This window comes from Myotis myotis, unplaced genomic scaffold (assembly GCF_014108235.1).
Source record: "Myotis myotis isolate mMyoMyo1 unplaced genomic scaffold, mMyoMyo1.p scaffold_m19_p_9, whole genome shotgun sequence".
In the NCBI taxonomy this organism is placed as follows: Eukaryota; Metazoa; Chordata; class Mammalia; order Chiroptera; family Vespertilionidae; genus Myotis; species Myotis myotis.
In genome coordinates, this window is record NW_023416401.1 from 40,377,644 (window position 1) to 40,405,498 (window position 27,855).

At 41.5% G+C, this 27,855-nt stretch overlaps 1 protein-coding gene across 5 annotated transcripts; it reads right to left on the minus strand.

Annotated features, from left to right (window-relative positions):
• Positions 1–113: 113 nt before the first annotated feature.
• Positions 114–27,699, minus strand: ADNP2 (ADNP homeobox 2). 5 transcript variants are annotated; one of them, XM_036321903.1, is made up of 5 exons: positions 27,645–27,699; positions 24,789–24,871; positions 19,193–19,313; positions 7,974–8,063; positions 114–4,811 (listed from the first exon to the last, which is right to left on the minus strand). In XM_036321903.1, exons 3-5 carry the CDS (start codon positions 19,298–19,300, stop codon positions 1,545–1,547), a joined length of 3,465 nt encoding a protein of 1,154 aa, XP_036177796.1. In that variant the 5' UTR covers positions 19,301–19,313; positions 24,789–24,871; positions 27,645–27,699; the 3' UTR covers positions 114–1,544. The 5 variants fall into 5 exon arrangements, with proteins under 5 accessions (XP_036177796.1, XP_036177797.1, XP_036177800.1 ...); XM_036321904.1 differs by lacking the exon at positions 24,789–24,871 and having other exon boundaries at positions 27,645–27,697; XM_036321907.1 differs by lacking the exon at positions 24,789–24,871 and having other exon boundaries at positions 19,259–19,313; positions 27,645–27,695.
• Between the last annotated feature and the right edge of the window lie 156 nt (positions 27,700–27,855).

Here is a 27,855-nt window from a genome sequence, read left to right on the forward strand (position 1 = left end):
TAGTATGCTACATTTAACTAAATAGACTTTAAATATGTAAAGCTGATGTACCCTGGCCGGTGTTGCTAAGTGATTAGAGCGTCAGCCCAAGTACCAAGAATTAAACAGTTCTGTTTGCAGTGGTATAACAAATTTTAATTCAAAATAGACACTCTGAAAACAACAGGTAAAAAAAAAATAAACTTCAACAAGCTCTTTTTGAATTTACAACAGAGTACACCAATAATCACAGACCAGTTTCACAATTGCCCCCAAAATGCACATTATAGCAATTACATGCAAGTATTATATTTAAAACCCATATAGTAACATTATCTTATTTTCCAGAGACTGTCAGATCCTCTGAATACATTGGAAAGGTCCCTCTGCTGTGTATCACCAGCAATAAATATGACTTAAGGTCTAACCTGGTTGGTCTCCATTACTGGTTCTGGTGCTTTAAGTTCTTTTATATTGTTATGTGAAAAAAAAAAAACACCCAGGTTTAACTGTCCAAAGAACAGTAACACAATGGAGTTCATTCCCTATACCCATCCCATTAGTCAGACATTGGGCTATGGAACACCCATTTCCCTAGTATGAATATGCTGACTTCTAGGAAACTGTCAAAAATTAATGGCCCAACCATGGAACTTAGCTCTTGGTCTACTGATTTCCCCTTGTCCCTGAAAACTTATATTTCAGTATCCACACTCAGGGGTAAAAATTTTATTCCTGAGTAACATGGTCCTTCCCTTTCACTGGTTTATGAACAGTTAGATTAGTAGGAGAGTGTGTATTTTCAATGTTTATTCTAAAGGCACTAAAGATTTATTGTCTTACCTTTGAATGGAAATATGACTTACCACCATATCAAAAAGAGGGGAGAAGTCTACACTGAAAAGAATTACTTTATTTGTAATAGAACTCTTATGAGCTAAAATACCAGACTTCAGGTTCAGTATATTTTTTTAACAAAAACATTTGGTTTTCTATGAGTTATAATCAAAAATGGCTAAGACAAACCTTAAAAAAGGTAAATGAAAACTATAATCTAATAAGCAAATATCTTACAAAAATAAATCAGCATAGTGAATGCCATGCACCCTTAGCAGCTGCACACATCACAAAGGTCTGTGCTCACTTCTCTACACATTTACGGCATCATTTGCAGCTATGTGTAAAGCTGAGAGAGATCAAAGTTTTAATTTGCAGTTAACTAATAATCTGAAATAAGCTGAAATTTCCTTAAATGAAAAAACAAACAAATGAAGATTTCAGTTTTTATCATATGATCCTGACACTACTGGAAAAACAAGGTGTGCACAAAATATCGAAAGATTTAACTTACACAACAGAGGAAAAAAACTAAAAATTGTGACAAAATCCAACTGCAGAGAATTATAACTTTAAAAGAACTATCAGTTCTTCATACGAAGTCTTGCTGAGCACCTGAAATACATCTAAAGAGCAGCATAAAGACCACTGAAATTGATTAGTTCAACATACAGTGAAGAAAATAACATTTTTAAAATCTCAATTAAAAAAACTAATTTCCTAATTTTTTACAAGTTTTGTGGTTCATACTCAAAGTTCAATCTATGTTTAACATTTTTAAGTTCAGACATATCAAAGCCTAAGAGGACAGAAGGCTTGTGACTTTTTATTGCTTTCATGCAAATATATCTTCTTTTCCCAAAAAATGAAGCCACATCAATTTTCCACACCCACAAAAGTGAGGACAACAGCTCTACTTCCTTTTTACTAGGATATGGTCTCTTGTGGAAATAATCTTTAAGAAACTGCTTTTTTTCTTCATAAGAACGGTCTTCATATTTTTTGGGATTTAATGCTAAAATCTGAAGAGCGTCATCATTAACAACAAGCGGTCCCTCCGTCCTGCTTTCATTCCTTTGTCTTTTAAGAGGAACGACACTGATTACCTTCTCTGGAGCTGGGGGCACATCGGTGTTTATGGCCAGAGGTCGTTGCTCCCCTTCCTGCTGGTCTTCTGCCCCAAAGTGGCCATCAGGCAGCTTTCTCTTTACTGAAAAGCTGGAGTCGTGCAGCACCTCACCATTGACTACAAGCAGCTCACTGTTCTCAATGAAATTCGGCTGGACTTGCAGGTCTGAGCTGCTGTCCTTTGGAGCACTTCTGCAGCGTAGGAGGTGGATGGCAATGGCCGCCAGGGTCATGTTTCCAGTGTAAACCCCACAGCAGTGAATGCACTTGAAAGCTGGAGATTTCAAAATTGTGTGGACTGTTGGCGTGATGTGGTGCCTGTCCTTCAAATGGAGCTCATAGGCCTCAGTTGTCGCAAAGGTGCCAAAGCAAAAGGGGCAGGTCAATACCTGTTTGCTGGGTGCACCCTCCATCTGAGGCCTCACTTTAATATACACTGGCACGAGTGACTTGGAGTGTATCCCAGCCAGTATTGCCAAGTAGACTTCCCGCTCCCCCAACTCTTCCTTTGGCAACATGGTAATGAAATCAAGATGGGGAAACAGCAGGTTGCCATTGGCATCAATATCCAGTTGGAAACCTTTGTTACGGTAATCCACGGGTACCTTTTTCTTCCCCAGGTGCATGGTCCTACTGTGCTCTGAAAGATCTTTAATGTCATGGAAAGTACGTGGGCAGAACAGGCACCCCAGGCCATGCCTCAATAGGTGATGCATGAGCTCTTCCTCCGATATTAAGCATTTACAAGAGAGACACCGAACTGTCTTCTCTCTCATCCACTTTAAAAATGGTGCACATGCAGCCAGTTTTTCTGGCTCCAGTTTTTCAGCAGATTTGGACTCACCGTGCTTATGAGCCACTTCCATATGGACCTGGTAGACATTGGAAGGGAAGAGCTCATTGCAAACTGGACATGTTTTCCATTGCTTCGCCTGTTTGAGCACGGGGCTCACCTCTGCCACAGAGGAGGAGGGCTGAATGAACACATTCGGAGCTGCATTCACCACCACTGGGGGAGAGGGCATGCCAGCCATGGGACTGGCCATCTGTGCGGCTGTGCCAGACGGTAGGAGCTGGATAGGCACCTGGGGTGGGGCGACACCTGCAACACCTCCAGGTGGCACAGGCAAAGTGACAGATACTGGAGCAAGTGTATATGTGGGAATCCCATTCACCTGCTTTCCTGTAGGTATCAGCTGCCTAAGAATGGAGCCTGATGTCAGGAAAGTTGTGTTTTGTGAAGCACCAGGTCTAACTGGCTGATTGGCAGGTAGAATGTTGGTATTCACAGACTGATTAAGGTGCACGACCCCAGGCCTCACTGGCTGGCTCACAGGAAGAACTCCTGACATGACTGGCTGGCTGAGATGAAGCACACCAGAATTCACAACCTGGTTCCCAGGGAGAATGCTTGACGAGACTGTTTGGTTGGGAGAAAGGAGCCCCGGTGGAACCACCTGGCCTGCAGGGAGAACACGCAGGGGGACCGTCTGACCAGGAGGGAGCGCCCGTGGTGGAACTGTCAGCCCAGTGGGGAGAACCCCTGACGGAGCTGTCTGGCCAATGGGGAGAACCCCAGATTGGACCATCTGGCCAGCAGGGAGAACCCCAGAAGTTGCTGTCTGTCCTGAAGGGATAACCCCAGCTGGGGTCATTTGGCCTGCAGGAAGGACACCTGATGGGACAGTCCGATTTACAGAAATCACCCCTGGAGAGACTGCTTGAAGAACCCCAGGGGTGACAGAGGGACTGACAGGAAGGACAGTGGACCCAACAGGTCTGTTTACTGAGAGAACCCCAGAACCAACTGGTCGGTTTACAGGCCCAACAGGCTGGTTAAGGGGTAAAACCCCTGGGCAGATGGTCTGGTTTATGGGGAGGATACCTGTTCCAGCAGACTTACTGACAGGTCTAACTGGCTGACTCAAGGGCAACACAGGAGGATTTGCTGACTGATGTAGTGGGACTCCGTGAGAAAGGAAGACAGGCTGTGGCCCTGAGGGTGGCACAGCGAGGCTGCTCTGGCCCCCAGGCAGGGGACTGGAGACGAGAGTCACATGGGACTGGGCAGTGGCAGGCGGAGAATGAGTGAGGCTTCCAGAAGCACCTGAGGCCACAGTCACTGGCTGGACTGAGCCCTGAACTGGCTGGATAGCAGTCTGGCTTTGACTATTTGGCGGCAAGGCAAGGTGAAAACAAGATGTGGCAGGGACACCCGGAGTGCTGCTGCTCGGTGGTATGGTCATGTGTGCAGCTGGTTTGGGAGCAATATGCATTTGCTTCAAAAGTCCAGTCTTCCTAATATGTTCTGAAATCACGGACCTAAGCTTATTCTCCAAATCCCTGTGTATATCTGACGTCAAAATATGATACATTAATGCATCCTGACTGCTAGCATTGGCGTTACACTTTTTACAGTAATACTTGTCAGAGGGTGGCATCTTCTCTGTAGAAGGGGGATCATCAGTTTTAGATTGCTCAACCATTTCCTCAGTTCGTAGACCAAAGTACGAGTTAATTAAGTAGTGAAAATGGGCTACCAGCACATGCTTCTTCATGCTGTAGTACAAAGTGTTTGAAAAGTTACATTTTAAACATGTAAAACTGATGACATCACTCCTGGGCGACTTAGTCTCACCTAAGATGTTCACTGTGTAGCTCTGCACTTTCCGAACAGGTGCATGGAACATTTTGAAGTGCCTTCCCACCACTTTGGGCTGAGAGGTAAATACACAGTTTGGGCAAGGGATCACCAGCTCTTGATCAATTTCATCTTCGTGGTAACGATGCAAATGATTTTTTAATGAAGTAAGCAGTTTTGTAGAGTATTTACAGAGGCCACAACAGTATGGCTTAGTTCGATATCTCTGTTAAAAGAAAAAGTCCAGCATCATTTAATAAAGCTATTATATGTGAGATACACCTATAGTTCACAAGTATATGACTCTTTTTTGTTTTAACATGCTAGATAACTTAACACTATCACCCCTCAAAAAACAATGTGTTTTTAAATATGTATATATATATGTGTATATATATATATATATATATATATATATATATATATATATATATATATTGATTTTAGAGAGGAAGGGAGAGAGAAAGATAGAAACATCAATGATGAGAGAGAATCATTGATCAGCTGCTAACTGCACACCCCGTACCAAGGATCAAGCCCGCAACCTGGGCATGTGCCCTGACTGTGAATCAAACCAGTAACCTCCTGGTTCACAGGTTGACACTCAACCGCTGAGCCATACCAGCTGAGCAAGAACAATGTGTTTTAAGCCAGGGCAAGATTTTTCTTAAAGGGCCAAAGAGTAAATATTTTAGGCTTTGTCAGCCACCCAAGAGCTTCAGTGGCAACCACTCAGTGCTGCTTGGTAAGACAAAAGCACCCACAGCTGGGGCGGGGAGTGGGGGAGGGCTAGAAAGGGGTTAATGGGGGGAAAGAAGGGGACATAAGCAATACTTTCAACAATAAAGATTTAATTAAAAAATATACCTCAAAGGGGGAAAAAAAGCACCCATAGGTGACATGAATATCCATGAGCATGGCTTTGTGCCAATAAAACTACAGACACTCATTCAAATTTCATATCATTTTCATATCACAAAACAATATTCTTTTCATTTTTTTCTTCTCAAACGTTTAAAAATTTAACAACTATTCTTAGCTCATAGTTCATACAAATATATGACGTGACTAGTTTCCAAACCATCCACTAAAACCACATATCTCATTACTTAGTCCTTATACTTTGAATTAACTGCTTCATCCTATTTCTCCAATGTTGTTTTTATTCCAAATTCTAAAACCTCTGCAACTTATCTACAAATAACCTAACTTGCAAATTATGAAACCCATCATTAATATCTTTTATTTCCCGTTTCTATTCTTAGGGAAGGTAAGAGCCACACTGACAGTGCTTAGCAAGTATAAGTAAACTATGTAACAAACAGTAAATATAGAGGGACTATGCCAAAATCACCACAAATAACCCTAAGTTAAGTTTCAAGCCACAGAATATATTGCTGACAATTTGGAATTTCTCTTTAAGGCACACGAGGGGTTATTCAACAAGCTCAGAGCATAAGAACAGACACTTGAACCACCCTGGCCAACAGAGGAGTGCAATGCAATAAACTGTTGGTCTGTGATGATGTAAGAGCACTGCACCCTCTGGACTCAAGAGTCTCTAGACCAGCGGTTCTCAACCTGTGGGTCCAGACCCCTTTGGGGGTCGAATGACCCTTTCACAGGGGTCGCCTAAGACCATCAGAAAACACATATATAATTACATATTGTTCTTGTGATTAATCACTATGCTTTAATTAAGTTCAATTTGTAACAATGAAAATACATCCTGCCTATCAGATATTTACAGTATGATTTATAACAGTAGCAAAATTACAGTTATGAAGTAGCAACGAAAATAATTTTATGGCTGGGGGTCACCACAAGATAAGGAACTGTATTAAAGGGTCGCGGCATTAGGAAGGTTGAGAACCACTGCTCTAGACCCTGGAGCTGTGAACCACAGAACACCTGGCTCTCGTTCCACAAAGGAGGAGGGTGAGACCTGAACAGACTGAATGCTTCATCGAGGTCCCACCATGGGCTGTGCAGATATTGTCCCATGTGGGGACACTGATCCTTGCTACACAGTGGCCACAGTTCAGACCCACCCTTCTTAGATCTGCTTTTTTTTTTTTTTTTTTTTTTTTTTATTGCTTAAAGTATTACAAAGGGTATTACATATGTGTCCATTTTATCCCCCCGCCCTAGACAGTCCCCTAGCCTCCCCTACCCCCCAATAGATCTGCTTTTATGATCAGTCTTTCTCATACCACACAGTGCCCCCATTCTGTGACTATCTGTCTCCTACTCATGTGCTTGGTCCTCTTGGGTCACAGGTTAGAGAAATCACCAAACACATTCAACAACATTTTGCTACTTCTCTGCAATTAGCAAAACCCCAGATTCTGGCATTTCTGGCAGGATCTATAATAAACCCAGGGCTGAAAACCCCCATATATCTGAAATCTGGGAATACTTTACAACTGATGGTTCTGTGCTGAACAGTTTGAGTATGACTTTGGTTTTATTAAGGGTTCATTAAAAAGGGTGTCATATATTCAATGAAATAATGTATTGAAAAACAAGATACTCAGCAAAAATTACACTTAATGAGTCAACAAAACTCATTAACAACTGTACATTATTATCTATTAATGTGGAATAGGTCTCTGGGTTGGGAGAAAATGTCTTAACTGTGACACCAGAAATATTCATAAAAGGAAAAAAATAATAAACTAGACTTCATCGAAGTAAGCAAGCTTCTACTCTTTGAAAGAAACTATTTTAACACATTGTTTGCGGGTAGTTTTTATCGCGCGCTAACAGGTGGCGCGGGCCATTTTTGCTAATTTTTTGCGCAAATGGCAACGTTCAGTAAAATTACAATAACTTCAGTTTTACATATTTTTTTTCAATGAAACTTTTTGTGATTTACTATAAAATGTATACTGAATTATTTTTCTTAGAATCACACTGAATGCATGGCGAAGCAGAGAATTGTGTGAAGGGATGACTCTACGCAGTTGAATAGATTACCGTTATACCTGGAAGTACACACATAATTCACCATTGTATGTGTTAGAGACCCAAATTTTGTCCTTTGGAATTCGTATGTCTGCATGTTAGCATCCCTTTAGAGCAATAAAAAAGTATAAAAATAAACGTATTTATACGTTACCCGCATTCTACCGCTAGTCTATAAAAAACGTATTAATACGTGTCCCGCGCTCTACTACCAGTCAACATAAAACGTATAAATACGTTTCCCGCATACAATGTTTTAAAAAACGAAAAGAGAAACCATAGACTGGGAGACAGTATTTGCAAGCCACCTCCTCCCCATTCATTCATTAGTAACCCAGTACAAGTGACAACCCTCAAAAGTGAACTGACCTTTACCCTCAACTTTTGAGAAAACATGAAAATCAAATACAAAAATACATACCACTTTCTTTCCAGAAGGTTCCCAGAGAGAAATATCTCCCCATGATGTATTATAAAAGTACTTCTCTCCTGGATCAAAGTCTTTAAGGTCCTTTCAAAATGGGAGAAAAAGAGAAAAATCATGCAATTTCAGCAGATAAAGAAATATTTCATTAGAAACTGATGGGATTACTTGGCACCTAAGAAATCTACTTGGGAAAGTGAAGTGAAAATGCAGACCCTGAGCAAACTATGACAGAGACATTAAGTATATAAAACCCAAGGATTAGGCCAGTGATGGCGAACCTTTTGAGCTCAGCGTGTCAGCATTTTGAAAAACCCTAACTTAACTCTGGTGCTGTGTCATATATAGAAATTTTTTGATATTTGCAACCATAGTAAAACAAAGATTTATATTTTTGATATTTATTTTATATATTTAAATGCCATTTAACAAAGAAAAATCAACCAAAAAAATGAGTTCGCGTGTCATCTCTGACATGCGTGTCATAGGTTCACCATCACTGGATTAGGCTGAAATAATCCAAGTTAAAATTATAGCTTCATAAGAAATAAACATATTTCCCACAAATAATTAAAAAAAACACACACACACATACACCAGCACACACCACCTCCCATCAGTGGTGAGTACTTTGGGGAAGAATTTCAGGGTGCTGAGAGTATAAAGTGGGAGCTTCAAGTGTGTGCGTATCAAGAGCACAGGTGTCAGCCACAAGGAGGATGGACCATGTAGACCAGGGTGTGTCGAACATGGCAGCAGGGGAGGAGACGGAAGGAGATGGTGTCACTGAGAACCTAGCAACCAGATTTTTAAAAAAATATATATTTTATTGATTTTTTACAGAGAGGAAGGGAGAGGGATAGAGTTAGAAACATCCATGAGAGAGAAACATCCATCAGCTGCCTCCTGCACACCTCCTACTGGGGATGTGCCCGCAACCAAGGTACATGCCCTTGACCAGAATCGAACCTGGGACTCTTCAGTCCACAGGCCGATGCTCTAGCCACTGAGCCAAACTGGTCAGGGCCTAGCAACCAGATTTGATGGGAGTCCAGACTGAATCCTGGTTCAAACAAACCAAGTGTAAAAAATTGGGGGGAAAACTGGAGAAATCTGAATATAAACTGGGTAATAGGTAAGACAAACAATTATTTAATGACACAGAAAGATGAAAGTCACAGAAAAAAGCAAAGTAATAAAAAAGCATGGTGGCCGAAACCAGTTTGGCTCGGTAGATAGAGCGTCGGCCTGCGGACTGAAAGGTCCCAGGTTCAATTACGGTCAAGGGCATGTACCTGGGTTGCGGGCACATCCCCAGTAGGGAGTGTGCAGGAGGCAGCTGATCGATGTTTCTCTTTCATCGATGTTTCTAACTCTCTATCTCTCTCCCTTCCTCTCTGTAAAAAATCAATAAAATATATTTAAAAAAAAAAAGCATGGTGAATATGAGCTTAAATTGGTAAAGACTACACACATACACAGAGAAGGCTAAACAATAAGATATTAATAATGGTAATCTCTGAGTGGTAGAAACATGGCATTTAAAATTTTATTTTCTAAAGAAATAATTTCCTGTATTTTCTCTTTCACAGTTGATATCACTGTCCTTATAATAATTAAAGGTCATTTAATCCTCACCTGAGGATATTTTTAAAATTGATTTTTTAGAGAGGAAGGGAGATATATACACACACAAACACACACATCCATGTGAGAGAGAAACATCAATCGGTTGCCTCCTGTACACACCCCAATCAATCAAACGGACAATTTTTTGGTGTACGGGACAATGCTCCAACCAACTGAGCCACCTGGCTAAGAGCAAATGTCTTTTTAATATATTACTAAATATTAGTTAAGCCAGAGAAAGAGTCTATATAATAAAGTGGTAATATGCAAATTGACCATCATGCCCTCACACAAGATGGCTGCCCCCATGTGGTCAAAGATGGCTGCCACAAGATGGCCAGCAGGGGAAGGCAGTTGTGGGGGCCCAGGCCTGCAGGGGAGGGCAGTTGTGGGGGCCAAGGCCTGCAGGGGAGGGCAGTTGTGGGGGCCAAGGCCTGCAGGGGAGGGCAGTTGGGGGCATTTGGGCTGGCAGGGGAGCAGTTAGGTGTCGATCAGGCTGGCAGGGAAGTGGTTAGGGCAGGGGTGGGCAAACTTTTTGACTCAAGGGCCACAATGGGTTCTTAAACTGGACTGGAGGGCAGGAACAAAAGCATGGATGGAGTGTTTGTGTGAACGAATATAAATTCAAAGTAAACATCATTACATAAAAGGGTACGGTCTTTTTTTTTTTTTTTTTTTTTTTAGTTTTATTCATTTCAAACGGGCCGGATCCGGCCTGCAGGCCGTAGTTTGCCCACAGCTTGGTTAGGGGGTGATCAGGCTGGCAGGCAGGCGAGTGGTTGGGAGCCAGCAGTCCCGGAATGTGAGAGAGATGTCCATCAGTCGGACATCCCCTGATGGGTCCCGGATTGGAGAGGGTGCAGACTGGACTGAGGGGGGACCCCCTCCTCCCATGCACGAATTTCGTTCATTGGGCCTCTAGTAATTAATATAACTGCTGTTTTTGAATATATCTATGCTAACACATTGCTTACCAAGTCAATTCAGAACTACAGAAAAATACACATTATTACAAGTATTTAAGTTGGAAATAATATATTGTGAGGTTTGTAACATAGAAATAAGATACATGACAACAGCACCAAGGTTGGAAGGGGAGGAAAAGCAGACTGCTGCAAGGTTCTTACATCACATGTGAAGCAAATAGTATTATATTAGAAAGGCAAATGAAAGCACAGAGCTCTTGAATCAATAATGGAGATGAAAATGGAATTAAAAAAAATATTCAATCCAAAAGAAAGCAGAAAAGGGAAAAAAGGAACAAAGAACAGAGAGACAAGTAAAAACAAATAGCAAGATGGGAGATTTGAACCCAACCTTACTGATAATTACATTAAGTAGCAGGGGCTGTTAAACCATTTCTGTAGAGGAGCAGATAATACGAAATCTTTGTCAGCTATACAGTCTCTGACATAAGCACTCAATCTACCATTTGCACAAAAATAGCCAGAGACACTATAGAAATACTGACAAGCACAGCTATTTCCCACAAAGTTTACTTACAACACAGCCAAATTTGGCTCATATTTGGGGCCATAGTTTGCCTACTCTAGTTTGAAACACTCAAATTAAGAGACACAGACTGTCACATTGAGTATAAAAACAAGATCCAACCCTATGCTATCTACTAAAATCTCACTTTAAATAATAAAGGCATAGACAGAATAAAAGTAAAAAGATTTGCCCTTACTGGTTTGGCTCAGTGGATAGAGCGTCGGCCTGCGGACTGAAAGGTCCCGGGTTCGATTCCAGTCAAGGGCATGTACCTTGGTTGCGGGCACATCCCCAGTAGGGGGTGTGCAGGAAGCAGCTGGTCGATGTTTCTCTCTAATCGATGTTTCTTTCTAACTCTCTATCCCTCTCCCTTCCTCTCTGTAAAAAATCAATAAAATATATTTAAAAAATAAAAATAAAAAGATTTAAAAAGGTATATCATGCCACCATTAATCAAAAAAGGCTGAAGGAACTACACTGATATCAAACAAAGCAGATTTTAGCACGGGAAAAAGAATGTTAACAAGGCATGTGCCCTAGCCAGTTTGGCTCAGTGGATAGAGCGTCAGTCTGTGGACTGAAGGGTCCTGAGTTTGATTCTGGTCAAGGACACGTGCCTGGGTTGCGGGCCTGATCCCCAGTAGGGGCTGTGCAGGAGGCAACCGATTAATGAATCACTCTCATCATTGATGTTTCTATCTCTTTCTCCCTCTCCCTTCCTCTCTGAAATCAATTAAAAACAAACAAACATGGATAGAAAGTCATTTCATGATGATGGTGGGGTCTATTCTTCAAAAGAAACCAATCCTAAATGTGTATGCACTTTAAAGAGTTCAAAGTACATGAAGCAAAACTGACTGACCTGAAAAGAGAAAAAATTAAATCCAAAATTACAGCTGGAGACTTCATCACTGCTCTCTCAATAACTGATAGAACAAGCCCACAAAATCAGAAAGGACAGAGTTCGACTGCTCACTATGACGTGCACTGACCACCAGGGGGTGGTGAGGAACATGGCAGGCATCAGAGATGCACTGCAGCCTCTGGCTGGTTACCTGGGGGTGGGGTGACAGGGACGGAGGTACGGTAAGAAGACTGAATGCCACTAACAACTTCACAAAATAACATTTATAGAACTCTCCACCAACAACAAAATGCACATTCTTTTCAAATACACATGATATCTTTCCAAAGATAGGTCTCATGCTGAGCTATAAAATAAATCTCAATATATTTAAAAGGACTGAAATAATTATAAAGTACAATCTCTGATCAGAGCAAAATTAAATAAATCTGTAACAAAAGATATCTAGCCCAGCTAGTGTTGCTCAGTGGTTGAGCATCGACCCATGAACCAGGAGATCATAGTTCGATTCCAGGTCAGGCACATGCCCAAGTTGAGGGTTCAATCTCCAGTAGAGGGCATGTAGGAGGCGGCCAATCAATGATTCTCTGTCATCATTTACGTTTCTATCCCTCTGTCCCTCTTCCTTCCTCTCTCTGAAATCAATAAAAACATATTTTTAAAAAATGGTATCTAGAGAAATTCCAAAATTTCTAGAAATTAAACACATTTCTAAATAATCCATGGATCAAAGAAGAAATCACAAGAGAAATTAGAAAATATTTTAAACTGAATGAAAATGGAAACAATGAATCAGATGTGTAGGATGGAGCTAAAACAGAGCTTCAGGAGAATTTGTGACACTACTTAAGAAAATGAACTAAATAAACAAACAAGAATGATCTAAACTGCCACCTTAAGAAATCAAATTTTAAAACTTCATAAATAAATCCTAAACAGAAAAATCCTATATAATAAAAGCCTAATATGCAAATTGTCCCTTCGGGTGGTCATTCAACTGCTCGCTATGATGTGCACTGACCACCAGTGGGTGGCGCGGAACATGGCAGGCATCAGAGATGCGCTACAACCCCTCACAGGTTACTTGGGGGTGGGGGTGACGGGGACGGAGGTACGGTAAGAATGCAGGTTGTCTGCTGAGCTCGCTCTCACTCCCCCTGCTACCCTTCCCTGGGACGCCAGGGCTCAGGTGCCGGAAGCCCATGAGGAGCCTGCATCACACCCGTGAGGCGTCTTCTGGGTGAGCTGGGCCAAGCTGCTAGGACTGCAGGGGCCGGTTGGGCTCCCCATGAGTTTGCACAGGAGCCAGTCTGCGAGGCCGGCTGGAAGAGAGCATGCTGACCACCTGGCTTCAGTGTGGCACCACTGGGTGGCCCAGAGGCCCACGCTGTGCCCTGGCCTGCAGCGTCCTACCGCGATCACTACATCTCTAAATGGGGACTAAGGCGAAGGGGGGTGTGCGGGGGCCCAGGGGCCCAGGCCCAGGTGCTGCCTAGGACCCAGAGGTCAGCTGGAACCTGCCCTTCCACGCCAGACACTCGCACTTTGATTGCCGGCCAGGCCTAGGGACTGCACCCATGCACAAATTTCGTGCACCGGGCCTCTAGTGGAAAACATAAAAAGCATAAATAAATAGAACAGAAAACAAACAATAAAAATCAAGGAAACCAAAACCTGTTTCTTGAAAAGATCAGTAAAATTGATAAACTTCTGTTCAGATTGAACAGGAAAAAAAGAAAAGACTCGAATTACCAATATCAAAATAAAAGAGGGAACATCACTAAGACTCCTATAAGTAAGGAAATAACATAACAATTTTATGCCAATAAAGTTGTAATGAACAAATTCTTAAAAGAACATAAACTACCAAAATTCACTCAAGCAAAACAACCTGGTAGCCTGAGATCTAGGGAGGAAACTGAATTCATAGTTAAAAAACATCCTACGTAGAAAACTCCAACTCTAGATGAGATACTACAGAAAATGAAAACTTCAGAACATATCCTTCATGAACATAGATATAAAAATCCTTACCCAAAATTTTGCAAACCAATCCAATATGTGAAAAGGACCAAGTGGAATTTTTTTTAAAATATATATTTTATTGATTTTTTTTACAGAGAAGGGAGAGGGATAGAGAGTTAGAAACATCAATGAGAGAGAAGCATCGATCAGCTACCTCCTGCACACTCCCCACTGGGGATGTGCCTGCTACCAAGGTACATGCCCTTGATCAGAATCGAACCTGGGACCTCTCAGTCCCCAGGTCGACACTCTATCCAGTGAGCCAAACTGGCTAGGGCAGGACCAAGTGGAATTTATCTCAGGGAGATGATTGGTTTAGCGGTGTTTTTTTTATTAAAAAAAATATATATATATATAATTCACCATATTAGACTAAAAAAGAGAAAAAAATTAACTTAATAGATGCAGAAAAATCACTTGACCAAATTCAATATCCAGTCATAATTTTTGCTTTCAACAAAGAATAAGGAACTTCCTCCCCGGAAAAAGGGATCTATAAAAGAGCCCAGCTAACCATCACACTGTATCATGCATGAGAAACTGAAACCCTCATACACTGGTAACAGAGTACACAATCACACATTGGTTTGGATAAAGAACTAGCTGCTTCCTAAAAACTAAATATACAATCTTATACTTCCACATCTAGATAATTTTCCCAGAGAAATCAAGACATGTCCACAAAAATATTTTCATAAGAATATACATCGCCCTGGCCTAGCTGGTTTGGCTCAGTCGGCCCTTGGATTGAAGGGTCTCAGGTTCGATTCCAGTCATGGGCATGTACTTCGGTTGCATGCTCAATCCCCAGCCCTGGTCAGAATGCATGCAGGAGGCAACCAATCGATGTAATGTGGTTTCTCTCATATTGATGTTTCTCTCTCTCTGTCTCTCCCTCTCCCTTTAACTCTAAAAAAAAAAAAAAAAAAAAAATCAATGGAAAAATATCAAAAATATCCTCGAGTGAGGATTGAAAAATAATAAATTTAAAAATATATATATTCAGCTCTAACCGGTTTGGCTCGGTGGATAGAGCGTCAGCCTGCAGACTCAGGGGTCCCAGATTCGATTCCGGTCAAGGGCATGTACCTTGGTTGTGGGCACATCCCCAGTGGGGATTGTGCGGGAGGCAGCTGATCCGTGTTTCTCTCTCATTGATGTTTCTAATTCTCTATCCCTCTCCCTTCCTCTCTGTAAAAAATCAATAAAATATATTTTTTAAAAAAGTATATGTATATATTCATAAGAAGAATCTTATTCATAATAACCAAAACCTGTAACAGCCTAAGTGTCCCACGACCAGGAGAAAGGATCTACAAGTCATTCATGCTGTTGACAACTTGGCAACAAACAGGACCAATCATACATACCACCACTGAGAAGACTCTTCCATGGAAGTACGTATTATTTCTTTCACATAAAATTGCACAATAGGCAAATCTAATCTACAGTGAAAATTTTCAGAATAGTGGTAGCCAGTGGGATGGGGGCAGGAACTGACTAGAAGAGGGACTGAGGAATCGTTCTGGAGTGATGGACTTGTTCTAGGTCTTCACAGAGACTTGTATAACATTAATAAAAGCATGTTAAAAACCATCATTAGAGGCTCTGAAGGTGCATTTCACAGCATATAAAGTCCCCTCGCCAAAACTGTAAACAAAGACTAAACTCTGGATAGTGACACATATGCTGAAAGAATTTAAGGGTGAAGTGTACTAATACCTGCAACTTTCTTTGAAATGCATAAAAAAAATAAAAAATGTTACAGCCCTGACCAGTGTGGCTCAGTTGGTTGGGTGTCATCCCATGTACCAGAACATGCATGGGTTGTGGGCGCAATCTCTATAGAGGGCCTGCAAAAGGCAGCCAATTAATGTTTTGCACCCACATAAATGTTTCTCACTCTCTCAAAATTGATTTTAAAACAAAAAGAACAGTGGGTGAAGACAGATATATATATGTTAATTTTGTAGAATTTCAGTGGTAGGTAGATGAGTTTTCACTGTATAATCCTTTCAAGATTTTTGTAGGGTTAAATTTTTCAAAAGAAAACATTGGGAAGAGAAGTAGGAACAGTAATGTTATATCACAGAAGATGGAGAAGAGTTTAAAGGAAGAAGTGCTTTCCAGAATGTCAGAAGTGGCAAAAAAAGAACTAGAAAGAAACAATTTAAAAAATGAGAAAATAAATGAAAGGTATTAACAATATTTCAATATATTTTTGTAGATAAGATTTAAAAACGGAATAATAAACATTTCAAAATCTACTTATACATATATAGGTTTCCAAAGATTGCTACAGGAATGGCTTCAGCTATAGGTCTCCAAAGATTACTGTAAGAGCTTTCCGTACATTATCAATTGAAATTTTCTCAGTCTATACACATACACTTGTGTTCTTAGCTTGCTGTTTTTATACTCTGCAAATATTACTTAAATTCAAATACTTATCTATTATTAATAGACTATGTGTACACTATCTACCTTCTCAATCTTGTATCCAAATAATTACCCTGCTATCTTCCTCATGAAAGCCATATTTTAACACTCCTGGGAAATTGGGTCTAGTAAAAGGTTCCACTTCCGTATCTCTCCCATCCTTTTATTTCCAAATTAGAGGCCTGGTGCATGGATTTGTGCACCGGTGGAGTCTCTCGGCCTGGCCTGTGCCCTCTTGCTATCTGGGACCCCTTGGGGGATGTTGGACTGTCGGTTTTGGCCCGGTCCCCGCAGGCCAGGCCAAGGGACCCCACCATTGCATGAACCCGGCCTCTAGTATGCATATACGATCTTTGGTTAATCTCTTCCTACCCCCACCTCCCAGACCCTTCCCTCTGAGATTCATCAGTCTGTTCCATGTTTCCATGCCTGTGTGTTCAGTGTCTGCCCTCTGGTGGTCAGTGCGCATCATACATACCAGTTGAAGAGTTAAACGGTAGCTTAGACTTTTATAAATATAGATGGACTTTCAGTCAGGAAATTATCAAAAGTAGTTCTCTACTGGAGTTTTACTTTCATTGATTCATTTAAAAAATGTTTGTTAAATAAAATGTTTCTGTTAAGCTTCAGTATGCCAGACACAATTCTGATCAAAGGTAGTACAGTAGATAACAAAACAATGAGGTCCTTGTCTTCTTATACTCAAGTGTAGGAGACAAATAATAAATAAGTAATTTTAGGTACTTGAGGGTTTTGAAGAAAAATAGAGCAAGTAAGAGAACAGAATACAGTGGGAGAGGGCAGCATCTTAGAGGGAAGAGCTCTCTGGGGTGGTAATGTTTAAGCAGAGAACTCTCTGGGGTCCTTATAGAATTAACATTTGTCTACCTGCTGACCATTAATGAGAATCCTGGTAATTATTAGTCTTTCAGTATCAGACTGTCTTTTTAATAAATAAAATCAATCTGGTTGAAAGTCTGAGATTTGAAAATTAAGCAGCTGAACTCTTCACAGGCCAATAATACTTTGAATTAAGTTAACTTTAAAAATTTCTAAGCAGACAGGGCCCCTATTTCGATAGTTATGAATAAAAGATGCACAGAATTATCAATGGCTATAGGCTACACAGCATGCCTTATTTAACAATTTTTATTTCTTTACTAGATGTGCCAGCCATATATTCTCAAGTTATAAGACAGAATAAAATTATAATAGAACACAACTTATCAGTAGATTGTGACTGCCACCTTAATTTTTAAACTTTTGTAAGACTAAATATATTAAGTTCACAAATCAGAAAAACAACACCCAATCATATCATGTATGTATCCCCATTTATTGTTTCTCTTAACAATCCTGAGAAATTAAACTAGGGTCTCCTTATGCTAAAATAATAAATAATTCAATACATTCTCCTCAAAGATCAAAAACAAATACACAGTTAACCCTTGACAACCCGGAGGTTAGTGGTCCTGACCCCCCTCTCCATCCCTCTGACCACAGCAAAAAATCCACATTTTAACTTTCAATGCCCCAAAAGCATAGTTGTCCCTGGGCACCTACAGGGGATCGGTTCCAGGACCCCCTACAAATACCAAAATCTGGGGATGCTCAAGTCCCCTCTATAGTATGGCCTAGATCAATGCACACAGTTGGTCCCCTGCATCCATGATTCCCAACCACAGATCATAAATACTGTTTTTGATCTGTAGTTGGTTGAACCTGTAGATGTGAAACCCAAAGGGCTGACTATATATTTATTGGAAAAAACTGTGTACCAGTGGACCTGGGAAGTTCAAATCCCTGTTGTTTAAGGGTCAACAGTATTTTAAAACTAATGACTATATATAGCTTACATACTCAGTGTCTGAATGCTTTTATGCTTTATTTCTGGTATCTGAAAATGTCCTTTGTATACAGTAAATGCGGGTACAATGTTCAAAGTAAAACTCTAATAAAGCAAATTAAAAATGCAAGTGCCTTGGCTGGTGTGGCTGTGATTAGAGCGTCAACCAGTGCACCAAAGGGGCACGGATTCAATTCCCAGTCAAGGACAGGTACCTGGGTTGCAGGTTTGATCCCCGGCTCTCATATCCATGTCTGTCAGTCTGTTTGTCAGTCTCTCTTTCTCTCTCTCCCCTACCCTCCCACTCTCTCTAAAAAAATCAATGGAAAAAATATATCCTCAGGTGAGAATTAGCAACAACAACAAAGCACACCGAACTTGCAATAAAAAACACACAAAACTTAATGACCATAAAAAGCCCCTCATAAAAGTCACTTTAAAAACTTGTCTGCTGCCCTACCCAGTTTGGCTCAGTGGATAGAGCATCGGCTTGGGGACTCAAGGGTCCCAGGTTTGATTCCTGTCAAGGGCATGTACCTTAGTTGGGGGCACATACCCAGTAGGGAGTGTGCAGGAGGCAGCTGATCGATACTTCTCTCATCGATGTTTCTAACTCTCTATCACTCTCCCTTCCTCTCTGTAAAAAAATCAATAAAATATATTTTAAAAAAGCAAAAAAACTTGTCTGCTGCCCTAGCTGGTTTTGCTCAGTGGATAGAGCATCGGCCTGCAGAATGAAAGGTCCCAGGTTCGATTCCAGTCAAGGGCACATGCCTGGGTAGGGGGCGTGCAGGAGGCAACCAATCACTGATGTTTCTATCTCTCTCTCCCCCTCTCCCTTCCTCTCTGAAATCAATAAAAATATATTTAAAAATAAAAAACTTGTCTGCTCTTAATCTGTTACTGATGTCCTCTTACCTTCAGCAACTCCTTGCAGCTGTCAAGCCCAATATCCATAAGAATCCCTTTCACCTTTTTTCGTACCTTCCTGATGTTGTCAAGATTTTCCACAGGAATTTGAAACATTTTTGGAATTTTCCTTAGAAAGAAAGAAAACAAAACTGTAATAAGTAACAGGGTTAGTAAAACACTGAGAGTAATTTTCAACAAATCATGCTGGGACAACTAGTTATCCACATACAAAAGAATGAAGTTGTACTTTAAAAAAATTTTTTTTAAAGTATATTTTTAGTGATTTCAGAAAGGGAGAGGGAGAGATAGAAACATCAATGATGAGATAGGCTGCCTCTTGCACGTCCCTACTGGGGATCGAGCCCACAACCCAGGCATGTACTCTTCACCAGAATCGAACCTGGGACCCTTCAGTCTGCAGGCTGACGCTCTATCCACTGAGCCAAACTGACTAGGGCTAAAGTTGCACTTTTTGCTCACATCATACACAAAAATCAACTCAAAGTGGGTCATACACTTCCACCTAAGAGTTAAAATTTTTTAAACTGTCAGAAATAAACAAGCAGAAATCTTCATGACCTTGGATTGCGCAATGGATTCTTAGATATGACACCAAAAAGCAACAAAAGAAAAACTAGGTAAGTTGGACTTCATGCAAATTTAAAACTTTGGCGCTTCAGCCCTGCTCGTAAGACTCCATGGTTGAGTGTCAACTTATGAACCAGGAGGTCATGGTTCGATTCCCGGTCAGGACACATGGTCAGGTTCAGACTCAATCCCCAGTAGGGGGCATGCAGGAGGCAGCCAATCAATCAATGATTCTCTGATCATTTATGTTTCTGTCTCTCCCTCTCCCTTTCTCTTCTCTCAAATCAATTTTAAAAATAAATAAATGAATGAATAAAACAATTTGTGCTTCAAAGGAAACCACGCAAAAAGCAAATCCACAAAATGGGAGAAATTTTTGCAAATCCTATTTCTGATAAGGAATTATACCCAGACTATGAAAAGAACTCTGGCCGAAACCGGTTTGGCTCAGTGGATAGAGCGTCAGCCTGCGGACTGAGGGGTCCCGGGTTCGATTCCGGTCAAGGGTATGTACCTGGGTTGCGGGCACATCCCCGGTGGGGGATGTGCAGGAGGCAGGTGATCAATGTTTCTCTCTCATCGATGTTTCTAACTCTCTCTATCTCTCTCCCTTCCTCTCTGTGAAAAATCAATAAAATATATTTAAAAAAAAAAAAGAACTCTGATAACAAAATAATTAAGCCAATATCCGAACTTAAAAATGGGCAAAGGATCCAAAGAAGTAGCTACTATACAAACGGCTGTTAAGCACATGGAAAGATGCTGAACAATAGCCATGTGGAAATGCAAATGGAACCACGAGATACTTCTTTATACCATTAGGATGGCTGTAATTTTGAAAAAAGAAAAGAACAAGTGTTGGCAAGGATGTAGGGAAACTGATCTCTACTACATCACTGGCAATAAAACGGTACAGCCAGTTTGGAGGACAGTCTGGCAGTTCCTCAAAGGATTAAATACACAAGCACCACATGAGCCCGCAATTCCACCAAAGAGAAATGAAAAACATGTATCCAAACAAAAACTACAAGAATCTTCACAGTAGCACTATTCTTAATAACCAAAAAGTAGAAATAATCCGTAAGTCCATCAACTGGTAAATGGATAAAAAAAAAAAATGTGTTGCATTCATAAAATGGAATATTATTTGGCCCTAAAAAGAAATGAACCTGCCCTAACCGGTATGGCTCAGTGGATAGAGCGTCAGCCTGGGGACTCAAGGGTCCCAGGTTCGATTCCAGTCAAGGGCATATACCTTGGTTGCGGGCACATCCCCAGTAGGGGGTGTGCAGGAGGCAGCTGATCGATGTTTCTCTCTCATCTATGTTTCTAACTATCCCTCTCCCTTCCTCTCTGTAAAAAATCAATAAAATAAAAAAAATAAAAAGAAATGAACCACACACACAATCTACAATGTGGATGAGCCTTGGGGAACATGACGCTCAGTGATAGAAGCCAGACACAAAGGATCAAGTGATCTGATTCCATTCCATGAAGTGTTTAGATCAGACAAATTACATATACAAGCAGAAGGTACAACATTGGTTGCCTTGAAGGCTGAGGAGAACTGGGAGATGATGGCTAAGGGGAACAGTTTCTTTTTGGAATAATAGTGTCCTAAAACTGACTGTGGTTATAGCTGCAAATATACTAAAAGCCAGTGAACTGTACACTTTAAATAGGTGAATTGTATGGTATGTAAATTACATGTCAATAAATCTGTTTTTAAAATATCTGAAAAGGCATAAAATTAAAACAAACCCTTATGATACTTGACTGGAAAAGAAGGCACAGATGTGACCTTAACTGCTTTTAATATATACACAGATAAAAATAGATGTATGTACATTCCATAGCTCTGCCCACTAAAAGAGCCTAGAAGCAGTTTCCCAGCCCAGTAGCAGTTTGAGCACTCCTAAGACCCAAATCTTAATTTCTAAATACCACTTTCCATTAAAAGGAACCAGGGCTCCTTGTGAAAATGGCTGATTCGAGGGCTGAAACATGGAAAAGACAAGATGCTCCCAGAACATCTTGTGCCAGAAAATAAGGAAGTTGGTCAAAGAATGTTGAGAGATATCAAAAGGATTCAAAAGAAGCCAGCCTGAAGAAGTTCTCACAAGCAAAATATGGGACAATCTGGGCATCAAATAAATAATGATAGTAACAGATTATAGCCAGTGCACTAAGTTTTCCAAAGATAATGAAACAGTATCTTCCATCCCACGTGCTCTTCTTCAAATATCACTTTGATACTCCTTCCAAAAAGTAAGGGCATCTATGCCCCCACCTCATGAACCTGGGCAGAACTTTATGGCTGCCTTACCTAATAAAGAATGGCAGAATTAATGTCATGTGACTCCAAGGCTACACCATAAAAATGCCACACTGCTGCCTATTCTCTGGGGACCATCACACTGGAATCCACACACAATGTTGTGAGGAAGATAAACTAGCCCAATGGAGACTACATGGAGATGTTCCACATCAGCCACTATATGTGCGAGTGAAGATGCTGCTAAGACCCCTGTCAAGTCAACCCCAGCCTTTGAGTCTTCCCAGACTGAGGCCCAGAATTGTGGAACAGAAACAAGCCATTTACCCTACTCCTGCCTGAACTCCTGATCCAAAGAATTATTGAGGTTTTTAAATAAAATGTTTTATTCTACCAAGTTTTGGGGTGGTTTGGTATACAGCAATAACTAAAACATAACCCACTAGAATAGCGGTTCTCAACCTTCCTAATGCCACGACCCTTTAATACAGTTCCTCATGTTGTGGTGACCCCCAACCATAAAATTATTTTTGTTGCTACTTCATAACTGTAATTTTGCTACTGTTATGAATGTAAATATCTGATATGCAGGATGTATTTAGGCGATCCCTGTGAAAGGGTCGTTCAACCCCAAAGGGGTCGTGACCCACAGGTTGAGAACCGCTGCACTAGAATATAAACTTAATTCCATGGTGTTATAATTAAATAAATTGAAAGCTTGATGAGAAATGGAATATTTACATGGTTTCCAAGCACCTACTCACAAAATACTTAATAATCAAGAAAAAAGAGTAATTCACAGAAGTCTGGCAAACAAGCCCAAATTAAGAGACATTGTTGCCCTGACTGGTTTGGCTCAGTGGATAGAGTGTCGGCCTGCGGACTGAAGGGTCCCGGGTTCGATTCCAGTCAAGGGCATGTACCTTGGTTGCGGGCACATACCCAGTAAGGAGTGTGCAGGAGGCAGCTGATCAATATTTCTCTCTCATCGATGTTTCTAACTCTCTATCCCTCTTCCTTACTCTCTGTAAAAAATCAATAAAACATATATTTAAAAAAAAAAAAAAAAGAGAGAGAGACATTGTAAAAAACAACTAACCTATAATATTCAAAAGTGTCTAGATCATACAAGATAACACTATTCATAGTAGCCAAAATGTGGAAACAATTCACATGTCCATCAGATGGCCAATGGATAAACAAATGTGGTATATCCATACAGCAGAATACTATTTGGCAATGTAAAGCACTAGGTACTAATACATGCTATAACACAAATGAATCTTAAAAGCATAATACTAAGTGTAAGAGGATGGATACGAAGTTCTCAGATTGTCTGATTCCACTTATAGGACACATCAAAAAAACACAAATCTACAGAGATGAAGGGTAGCTTAGTGGTTGGCCAGGGTGGGAAGAGGTACTGACTGCAAACAGATAGGTTTGTGGTGGGTGGATGCTGGAAATGTTCTAATATTAAATTGTGGTGATGGTTATACAACTCTGTGAATGTATTTAAAAAAACAATGAATTATACACTTAAAAAGATCATAGAAGGAAAAACTAAGGAACTGTTCCAGATCAAAAGAAACAAGATAACTAAATATACTGTGCAATTCTATCTAGATTCTTTTACTATAAATATTATTGGAACTGGCAAAACTTCAGTGGTGATAATGTATTGATTTCCCGATTTGATGGTTGTGTTCTGGATATATAGGAGAATGTTCTTATTTGTAGGTAACAGACAATATCTGGGGTAATGTGGCATCTTGTTTGGCAACCTACTTTCAAATGAAGGGGGGCAATATTAAAGATTGATAATATCCTCTAGTAGTGAAGATAAGTAGAAAAATTCTAAGTTCTACATGTTTGGAGAGCAATTTGGCAGTATCTCCCAAGATTTTAAATGACAATTTCTATGAGTCAGCAATTCCACCATGCACCCCTCCTGGGAATCCCCAGAGGAACAAGTTTATACATCTCTCATTGCATTCATCTCACTATGTGGTAATTATCTATTTATATATCTATTTTCCCTATTAGATTAAGCTTCAGGACAGGAATCATGTTTTATTTGCATGGCTGGGCCTTTCACAGAGCATAATACATAGCAAATGTTTATAATAAATTAACAAAAAGGGTAATATAAAATGTTAAGAGTCATGAGACATGTGGAAAGGGCTATGGAGGTTCAAAATGGAATGGCTATGGAAGGTTGCAGAGGTGGAGCCCAAGATGTTCCAGGTGAACACATCAGCATCAAAAATGATTGAGGTAAAGGAGGAAAAGTCTGAATATATTTGGCAAAAGGTAATTAAGCCAATGCTGATCAATGTCTCTCTCATCATTGATGTCTCTCTCTCTCTCTCTCTCAGAAATCAATAAAAACATACTTAAAAAAAATTAAATATACTGAATTGGGTTTCAGCCTTCAACAGCATCATCTAACAGAGGAGCTGTCAAGAAACTCATGATAGCTTTCTTTAAAAAGTATGTACAAGGTGACTTTCCAGCCCAGACTGTCTCCTTTAGCCAGAGCAAGGCTCAACAAAAATTTCTATCAGATGCTTTCTACTCAATCAGACTTGCTTTCATTTACTCCTTAAAGTTCCACTGTCCTCTGTATGCTAAGGAAGTTAAGTTTGTTGCTTGCAAATAAGTCTGGCCTTATCTAGCAAGCACTAATCTTATTACAGAATTCTGAGAAGCATGGAGAACAGGGATTGGTGGACTTGCCTGAGCAGCAGTTTTGGGACAGGCTGATTTCATAGGCTGGTTCCTGGGGTCCGTTGAAGAATGGCTGACTCAGGAAGAGGATACTGAAATGAAGTTGTGATTGAGCAAGTTTTAAACAGATTCTATAGTAACCCATTCAAGGCTTAGGAACAAGGCCAAGGAATTGTCAGTCTTCTGTTTTAAATTTGGAGACTAGTCCCAGCCAGTGTGGTTCAGTGGTTGAGCATCAACCTATGAACCAAGAGGTCATGGTTTGATTCCTGGTCAGGGCACATGCCCGGGTTTTGGGCTCAATCCCTAGTAGGGGGCATGCAGGAACAGCTGATTAATGATTCTTTCTCAGCATTAATGTTTCTACCTCTCTCTCCCTTCCTCTCTGAAATCAATAAACGGATATATATATTCACAGAGGTTCATCTACTGTTAATGTTTTAAAAAATATGAATAGGAAATTTTTAAAATATATATTTTTATTTCAAAGAGGAAAGGAGAGGGAGAGAAAAATCAATGATGAGAATCATTGATTGGCTGCCCCCTGCACATCCCCCACTGGGGACTGGGGCAACCTGGGTATGTGCCGACCACACCAGCTTAAGACCTAATAGAAAGTGCCCCCATTCCCTCATCATTGTTATTGTGATTTCCCCCAAAACAAGCATTAAAAAAAACTTTCCCTTTTTAGCAGTTTGCTAGCTGTTTAAGGATAACAAAAAAAACATAGGTAAATTATAAGTTTCATAACCTTTCAAGAGCCCTGGTCTACTGCTGCCAATCACTTTGGGGAAAAGAAGCTGAGTTTTACCATAATTTTTCATTCCAAAATACTATACATTTCATCCATTCCTAGATGCAAGATTCCATACAAAATGCCTAGTGGATTAATGAGGAAAGAAACTGTGTTCATATTTATAGATCCTCTAATGATGCTGTTCTCTATATATTCTTAGTACTGTTAAATCTGTACATCTGTAAAAAAAAAAAATGTGTATTAGGAAACCACAGGCTAATGCAGCTGCACTAATCTACCTATTTCAGTTCATACTAAATTAATTTTAATTTCAGTGTGGTAGGCATGGACCTACCAAAAAGTCCACTGATATGTACCAGAAACTGTTATTTCCCAAAAAGGCACTTAAAGGGTTTTCCTTTGTTGTTTAGTATCATGACCATTTAAAAATACGTCATTAGGTAAAAAAATACACTCTAAAACATAAAGTCAATCAGATAAATACCTTTTAAGCGACAGAACTTTCGCTTGAGTTCCTGTTAAATCTAACTTCTAAAAGAATTTCACTTGAGAGGCAACACAGCACAAGGATCTCACCAGCAAGGATTCTGGAGCCATTCTGCTCCAGTTCCCATCAACTCCACAGTTTACTAGTTGTGCAATCTTTCGCAAATTAATCCCTGGGCCTCAGTTGCCTACCTGTGAAACAGGGAAAGCACAACCTACTCCATGAAGTAGTTGTGGGGATGAGTTAACACAAGAAAGGCACTTAGAATATCCGCATTGAGGCTGCTATGAATCTAATTCTAAAAATTGAAATGAAATGTCACAAGCATTGGAATAAGGGGCTTTAAAAAAAGCCCAAAAACATATGCCCTTGCCGGTCTGGCTCAGAGGACGGAGTGTCGGCCCGCAGCCTGAAGGGTCTGTGATTGGTTCCAGTCAAGGGCAAGTACCTCCGCTGGGGGCTTGGCCCGGCCCCAGCCAGGGCAGCAACCAATTGATGTGTCTCTCTCACACCGACGTTTCTCCCTCTCCCCCCTCCTTCCCACGCTCCCTAAAATCAATGGAAAAATATCTTCGGTGAGGATTAACAAAACCAAGGACACAGGCTCCACAAGGTCCCCGCTCCAAACGAAATAAAGTTTGTTCACTATTTGGCCGACTCTCCAGGAGCAGCTCTAAGTCGATGCGTTACTTGACTCCAACCGGAGAGGAACACGCACTTCCCACGGCCCTGCTTTCAGGTGAGCCGCTCTCTCCCACAAGCGCTCTCCACACCGACGCCCACCTAGACTCCAAGCCCTCCTTTTTGATAAAACCTGCACACCTTCGCATCACAGCGAGTTTTAACAGCATTCAGGCAAGTCTCTCAATCAAATGCAAAAAAAGTAGTTAAAATATGTAATAATTTCCCATTATGCAACTGGGCACGATTCGAACTGGCAGTTAAAATCTCGGACATCCCCAAGCCAAATGTTAGCAGAAATTTTGCAAACAATCTGCGTCAACGCAGACGGCACCGGCATAGGAAAAGTTAAAGTTTTAATGTTAACACCTGCACATAAACCATCAATATTCACACCAAACGCTCAAGGGTGAAGGAACAGGGATTCGCCGTCGGCTGTTGTTCACACAGTCCTTTTCTTCTGGGTGGAAATACCACGGGGCAGACTAAGGAGTGACCGCATCTTCCTGGCCCACTTTCGCGGTCACTCAGGGCTGGTCCCGGGACAGCCTGAGGAGGCACCGGGACTGCGCGGGTTGCGCTCTGCAGGGGCCGCCCTACCACCCCAACAACCCCGGGCCGTCCCCCTCTCCCTTCTCCGTCCCCCACGTCCCCCACCCCCGCCCACTGTCCCCCAGTCCCAGACCTTCGTCTCCCGCCCTGGCCTCGCGGCCCGCTCCCCTCCCCTCCCGGCCCCGCCCCGCCCCGCGGCGACCACCCCGGTCCCACGTGACACGGAGGGACGACCGGCACCGTTCGGGCCGCGAACCCGCTGCCCGAAGAACGCCGCGGGATTCGTGAGGCGGCCGCGGGTGTGGGCGGAACGGGGCGGAGCCGCCGTCGGGACTTCGCGGGCCCGGTCGGGGGCGTCGTCGCGGGGCCGGGCCGGGGGCGTACCTACCGCTGGGCGCCCGGAGCGCCGCCGCGTCCGCTGCCGCCTCTCGCCGCGCCCCGCCGGGGCCCACGCCCGCCCTCGCCCCGCGCGGCGGGACCCCCGCCTCGGCGCGCGCCCACCCCCGCGCGACTCTGTCCCCTCCTCCCAGCTCGGCCAGAAAGAGAAAATGGCGCTCGATTTGCCTCCGGAAGTGACGAATGCACTCATTTGCATGTCG

What these genes read in the sequence shown, in the direction of transcription:
- ADNP2 (XM_036321903.1), bottom strand. Translation starts at nt 19,300, where the DNA reads ATGTTTCAAATTCCTGTGGAAAATCTTGACAACATCAGGAAGGTACGA. An exon ending in GCTGCAAGGAGTTGCTGAAG is followed by an intron (nt 8,064 to 19,192) that starts GTAAGAGGACAT and finishes CCATTTTGAAAG; the next exon opens with GACCTTAAAGACTTTGATCC. An exon ending in AACCTTCTGGAAAGAAAGTG is followed by an intron (nt 4,812 to 7,973) that starts GTATGTATTTTT and finishes TTCTTTTAACAG; the next exon opens with AGATATCGAACTAAGCCATA.